Source organism: Tyto alba, unplaced genomic scaffold, assembly GCF_018691265.1.
Source record: "Tyto alba isolate M040663 unplaced genomic scaffold, T.alba_DEE_v4.0 Super-Scaffold_18, whole genome shotgun sequence".
Taxonomy (NCBI): Eukaryota; Metazoa; Chordata; class Aves; order Strigiformes; family Tytonidae; genus Tyto; species Tyto alba.
This window is the reverse complement of record NW_024881280.1, coordinates 23,493,906-23,500,310: the sequence shown is the minus strand read 5'-3', so window position 1 is coordinate 23,500,310 and position 6,405 is coordinate 23,493,906. Positions and strand designations below refer to the sequence as shown.

Here is a 6,405-nt window from a genome sequence, read left to right as displayed (position 1 = left end):
GACGGATGCAAACCTTGTGTTTTAGAGGACCCTAGCAACTTGACCTGTAGGAAAACTCAGGTTTTTTGTATTAAATCTAATTGTTGATTTAACCCTGAACACATGATTGAAACAGCTAACAGGTTTTCTGATGTGAAGTTCCTTAGTGTACTGTCTGGAGGTGGGGTGTGTTTGGCTTTTTAAAACTGTAGCAGTTCTTAAACATTTTGGGTGGAAATTAAAAAATAAAAAAATCAGAAGCCAAGTTAGGAATTAAAGGAAAGTTGCTGTGGGAAGGAAATTCCTTCTCAGCTCCTGAAAGTGATACACTGAGGCACAGAACTCTGATCTGTTCTTCGCACTTTATACAAGAAGCCTGGAGATAGGAACAAATGCTCTGTATCACGATTCTTAATTGCTAATTCCTGCCATATGCTCCTTCCATGATCTTCTCCAAGTCCATCCTGAAACAATGTGGCTTCCCTGCCTGTGCTAATCTGTTTGGAAGGTTTTTCCATGACCTCACTCCTCTCCTGGTTAGAAACTTAATTTCCAGTCTGAGCTTATTCATGACCTATTTTTGATCGTGCGTGGCATTATTCTTTAATTAAATATTTCTTCTTCCGCCCTTTCCCAACTCCGAGTCCCAGCTATTGTATGTGGTAAGTAATACATTGGGATGGTTGTTCTGTTGCCTAAAGGGCCTGGCTGGTTTGGAGTATCTCTCCTGTTCCGTGCACATGAATTGACATATGGACTTAAACAGTAAGTGCCTGCTACTGCTAGCTTTTCTAACCTCCTGAATTTCTGATCCTCAGCTTCTTGTGTTGAGGGAGCATTTAGTAACACTCCTCCCAAGGCCTCCTTTTCTAATTCAAACAACATCACACTGTATTTCTAAATGGTAATGTTACAGATCTTCAGCTGGGAAGATGTAGCCCCAGGATTGTCACCAGCATTCTATAAAAGCATCTAAATAAACTCTTGGTCTGCTGCAGAACAAGCATGGAATAAACTTACCTACACAGCTTTCATTATTCAACCAAACAGTGCTACAACAACGAGGACAGAGCACAAGCAGTGACCAAGCAGCAGCTCTGGATCCTGTTATCTAGCGCAGATACCAAGGACAGAAGAACACAACAGTCTGTGCTGCAAAAAAGTTAACTGCTTACATAGCTTCCTCCCCTCCCTCTCTCTGACTTTTCCAAATGCCTTGTCTAAATGATAAATAGTTTAGACGACTGTAGAGTCATTTCTGTGGAAAAAGAGGGGCACCCCTTGTACCCCAATCTCTTGTAGGTAGCTACAATAAAAGTGCTACACCATGGAGAACCACTGTCCCTCTTAGCACATTCAGGGGCGAACATCTGCTCCCACAGAGCAGTAGAACAAACAAAAGGCAGATGCTCTGTTTGGCCCAGCTCTTCTCATGAACAGCACTACTCTGCTTTTGGAGAAGGGAAAAACCAGAGTGCAGCCACTGATGAACTAAAGGAGAGCAGCTTTCTTCACATCAGGTGCCACTAGCTGTTACAAAAAAAAAAAAAAAAAAAAAAAGCCCAAGCATCCCTAACCTACAGGCATAATATGATTCTGAAGAACAGCTCCTTTCTGATGGTTGGTTTGCTCCTCGCTGCTGTCCTGCTGACAGCCTGTAGCAACAGCCTTTCTCCCCTGCTCAGCTGACTGAACAGTGACAGCCTTACACCTACACCGAGACTCCACATTGTGCTCACTGGATGGGAGAAGCGGCCCTCAGAGGGGCATCCCATGTGGGACAACCCAGGGCACAGGTCAAAGTACACAAGTTCTGGTATTCTGCTTATTCATCCCCAGCTGCTCGCTTCCTGCACGTACGAGCTCAACACTCGGAGCCAGTGTTGAGTCTAGAGAAAGCACAAATGTCTGTGGCTGGAAACCTGACAGAAAACAGGCAGGGAATCACAGTAGCAGGTACACTGGGACACCGCCTCAGCAGCGCCTCCTCCGCGGTGGGGGCGGGGGCCTATTCTTGATGGTTTTGCATTTGGGAATATGTCTCTCAGCTGCCTGGGGAGCAAATCGGCGTCTGCAGTAGGGACAGGCAACGTACTCTGGGTTTTCAATGGGAGGCAACGGGGGCAGGTCAGACACCTTCCCTCCCATGGAGAGGATTTGCTGCACCTGGCGGGCCTGGCGCAGGGTCTGGATGAAAACCTCGTGCTTCTGTCTCCAGTTGTTCCCTCTGGGTGGCTTATTCTGCAGAAGGAAAAGGCAGTCAGAGCAACTGACCCCACTGTCAGCCTCTATTCTCAATCTCACGCTCAGGGTCCAAGTCAGGTCACCTGTCCCTGGGCATTCACTGTTGATGTAAAACCCTCCCTGAGAAGCTGAGTCCCACAAAGGGGATCAAAATGACAAGCAGCAAGGGCAATCTGAAGGAAATACTGATGGAGACATCAGTAGTTAGAAAGAGCTTGAGAATAACAAGAAAATCAAGCAGTAGGGCCAAGGAACTGGAAAGGGCTGCTATCGCTGCCTTCCAAGAACAGAGCTGCATGTTTCCACTGCCTTCGTTTTAATAGCCTGTGTTATTACCCGGGGTTTCAGTCAGTGCCCTGCAGCCCCTAATGCCACAGAGCTTTACTGCAGCAGACCCTGTCTGCATCCTGAGCATCCTGACTACAGCAAGGAGTGAACTTTCTCCAGGAGTAGACCCTTGACACATTACAAAGACACGTCAGTTAGGACTGCTGCCCTCCCATCTATTAGATTTTAAATGGATCTATTTATCCATTTGGCAAGAGCCTTTCAGAGGCAATAGCTGGGCTGTATCCCTCAGACCCATGCAGACACGCAGGCGCTCGCATCTCAGTCAGAATTAGATGTCGAGGTGGAAGGAATGTGAGCAGTAGATGTGGATCGAGGGAGGCAAAGGGACTGCACATTACCTGAGGCCCCTCTGAGCTCTTCCACTGCTGATATCGTTCCAGTTCTGTGCCCCTAGCTCTGGCCTTGCTGGAGTCAAACACTTTCCTCTTGGAGCCTTGGCTCTTGCCGCAGATACTCGTGTGCTTCTCAAGCCTGGTGCAGAGAAACTTACGTCCGCAGAAGCTGCACTGTCCGAGCCCCCCCTGCTGCACAGCACCATCAGCCTGCACGTACAGCACCTCTGCGGATGGATGGTCACCAGCAATTTTATTCAAGAGGGCAGAGGGAGAAGGGCTACGGTTTGTGGCCAGCTTTGAACAAGAGGCTAAATGCTCCATGGGTACGCGGTCTCGAATTTTGCTGTTGCTGGCCACCAGCCGCTCCTTCTTGAGTTTCCCCATAGCCAGCTCTTGGGGGGAAAGGGTGGTGCCAGGTGTGGGGACAGTGGCCTCTGCAGACTGTGCCCCATCGAAGACCCCATCACCTGGCCTGACTGCAACTCTGAGGGTTTTCTCTTCAGGGTGCCTGGTGGCCTTTTGCTCATGGGTCCTCTCCTCTTCTCTGTCTCTTCTCTCCTCTGCCTCGACAAGCTCCTTCTCTCTTTGAATCCTCCGAAGCTCCTCCTTTGTTCTCCTCAGCTTCTCTCTGAGGAGGGCCTCTTTCTTACGAATTTCCTCTTCCAGGTTCCGTCCATCTTCTTCCAACTTTAGGATATAGGCCAGCTCTCTCCTGTGTGACTGTTTAGGCTCTGTTGTCCAAGAAGAGAGCACTGCAGCTAGCTGAGACCTCCCTGCTGGAGGCTTCCCTTTGCTCACTGAGCTAGGCCTACTATTTGGACTGTCCTCCATGTATGGGGAGCTTCCAATCTGTGCTGTGTTGACCACTGGAACACTCACACCCTTATGATGAAAAATTGGTTTCAGGGGATATGCACGGTCCACTCCTTCTTTCCGTCTGGCTACAGATTTAGCTGGCAGAGTCTTGGTCTGGCCAGTGAGATACTTGCTCTGCAGCCCAGCTGAACAGAAGCCTCCTTGCCTGGAGCTGTATGGACTCTTCTCTGCAGAAAGAGAATACGAATAGCTTCGGCTCTTTCGGGCATAGAGATCTTTTAAACTCTCCTCTTTGTCAGGTATGAGTTCATGTTGAAAGTTGTTCTTCTGGTGTTCCAGCTGGCAGCTGGGAACAAGCGTAGTAGCTGCCACCACAGAATCCACCGGTGGAAACAAAGCCATTCAGTGCCTGAGAAAGAGCCTGAGGTTAGAAGCAAGTCATTACAGACTATCTTATCCAGAACTGGACAAATCTTCTCCTAACAGTCTATACCTGGAGGCTACAATGAGAGGCTATAAGAAATATTAGCAAAGGTTCTGTAACTTTTCTGGGTTCTGTAAATCTCTACATTCCTTCCACCTAGGGAGCTCCCATGCTGCCTCTTCCAGTCCCAATCATTTATGCAGCCAGAAATAAGATATGTTTTTATTTCGCTTGCTATCTGAGCCCTGTCTTATCATGGTAGCAGCAGAAATATGCTGTGCTGATAGAGAAATTGCTGTACTCTCCCCCACGTGTTTCCCACCACATGTCCCTTCAGCTTTGGCATCGCAGATTGTGCCGGCGTGGCACACAGGTCTGACACGCAGGCGTCCAGTAAAGCTCAGGCCAATCTTCCCGTGGCTCGTCCTACCACATCCCCCGAAGCGTGTCTGGTACCCACGCCGCAGGCCGGCCCCACGAGCGGGGGTTACCTGAGGGGCTGCGGCCGGCGCTACGCCCGGCCTCCTCGGCACGCTGCGTCGCCACTCGCTTACTCTTATCGGTCTCCCACCGCCCCGGGGACCCGGCAGGCCCGCCCGCGGCCCGGGGCAGCGCGGGGCTCGGCCCGCAGCTCCTGCCCGCCGCCGCGTTGACGGCCGTTGCCTGGCGACAAGCACGCGAATGCCAGTTCCTGCGCCGCTCTCGCCGCTGAGCCGGACTCTCGGTGGTTCCCCCGCGACTCTCCGCGCTTCGGAGGACCCCGCCCTCTATGTCAGGGGAGCGGCGGTCGAGCGGCGGGGAGAGCCCGTATGCATTATTCATGAGGCAGCCCCCTCCCCGCCCACTTCGCGGGTCCTGGCTCTTAATTGGCCGCAGGGGAGGGCGAAGCCACGCCCCCCGGCTCTAGCCGCGCGGCGCAGGCGCAGTGGCGGCGGCTGGAGGAGCCGCCATGGCGGAGGGCGAGGGTCTAGTCTCCGTGGATTACGAGGTGTCCGGCAAGGTGCAGGGCGTTTTCTTCCGCAAGTACACCCAGGTGCGTGGCGTGGCGTGGCGCGGCGTGGCCCCGCCTCGAGGGGTGGCCGGGCTGGATCGCGGCCGGCGGTCCGGCCGCCATCTCGGTGCCGCCGGTGGCGTGTGCGGCGTTGGGTGAGCGCGGCTGAAAAGCGCGTTTCGGCCCCGGTTTTTAATGCCAGAGGGCGGAATGAGTATTCGGGTGAATCCCCCGCCGCCTCCCTGCTGCCTGGGCCGCAGGAACGGCCTTGGAGGTCCGTGTCCCACCTCTAAAATTGACTGCTGTGTGCGAACAACATCCTTCAGCCGTCCCGCAGTTCCGATTAATCATCTCATTTTGGTCTGCGTTGTCTTTCCAGAGAGAGGCGAAGAAGCTGGGACTCGTCGGCTGGGTCCAGAATACTAGCCATGGCACGGTGCAGGGCCAGGTCCAGGGTCCCGCTGCCAGGGTGCGGGAGCTGCAGGAATGGCTCAGGAAGATAGGGAGCCCCCAGTCCCGCATCAGCCGGGCAGAGTTCAGCAACGAGAAGAAGATCACGGCGCTGGAGCATAAGGACTTTGAGATTTTGAAATAACTCTGCCCAGGAAGGAGCAAAATGTGGAGCATGAGCTGCCCTTAGAACATTGTCCCTCTTCCCCCGTTCAGCCAATGTTCGGCTCTAGAGAAAGTTTATTTTGTTACATCCCTAATTTATTTGTTTATTGTACTGTTAGTCTAACTCTCAGCCTCTCACAAAATTTTGACGGGTAGAGCTGTGCTGGTTTTATAAAGCGGCTGTTTGGGGACACAGCCTCTTTATTTCTTGAATGTTTGTGTAGAGTGTGGTTTGAGTAGTTGTACGCGGGTAAAATTGGTGTTATATTTGTATAGTGTTATATAGTGTTATATTTGTATAGTGTTGCGCTCATGTAAAGGGAATAGCGGAATCGATGCTGATACAAAAAATGGCTAAAATCACTATTGCTGTGCCCTAGCTGTCTCGGAAGCAATCTATTTTTTTCTCCCAGAACTTTATTCTTTAGAATAAAATTGCTCTGAAGCTCGCTTCTTGTGTGGGGGTTGCGTGGATGGCGGCCCTTTGCGCGTGACCCGGATGCCCGTGCCTGTCGCTGCGGGGCCGTGGCGGAGGGGCCCCAGCTGCGCCCCGGGTGGGGGAATGGGAGCGGGGACTACATATCCCGGCATGCACTGCCCGCCGGCGCCGGGCCCGCTGGGAAGCCGCAGCTGCGCATGCGCCTTGCCGC

General features: G+C 52.2%; 2 protein-coding genes across 2 annotated transcripts; one reads left to right on the top strand and one right to left on the bottom strand.

Annotated features, from left to right (window-relative positions):
- Positions 1–852: 852 nt before the first annotated feature.
- On the bottom strand, positions 853–4,966 carry ZC2HC1C (zinc finger C2HC-type containing 1C). Its single transcript, XM_033008654.2, has 3 exons — positions 4,641–4,966; positions 2,913–4,134; positions 853–2,220 (listed from the first exon to the last, which is right to left on the bottom strand). Exons 2-3 carry the CDS (start codon positions 4,125–4,127, stop codon positions 1,954–1,956), a joined length of 1,482 nt encoding a protein of 493 aa, XP_032864545.1. The 5' UTR covers positions 4,128–4,134; positions 4,641–4,966; the 3' UTR covers positions 853–1,953.
- Positions 4,967–5,045: 79 nt separating this feature from the next.
- Positions 5,046–6,205, top strand: ACYP1 (acylphosphatase 1). The gene is made up of 2 exons (XM_033008655.2): positions 5,046–5,182; positions 5,520–6,205. Exons 1-2 carry the CDS (start codon positions 5,099–5,101, stop codon positions 5,733–5,735), a joined length of 300 nt encoding a protein of 99 aa, XP_032864546.2. The 5' UTR covers positions 5,046–5,098; the 3' UTR covers positions 5,736–6,205.
- Positions 6,206–6,405: the final 200 nt, after the last annotated feature.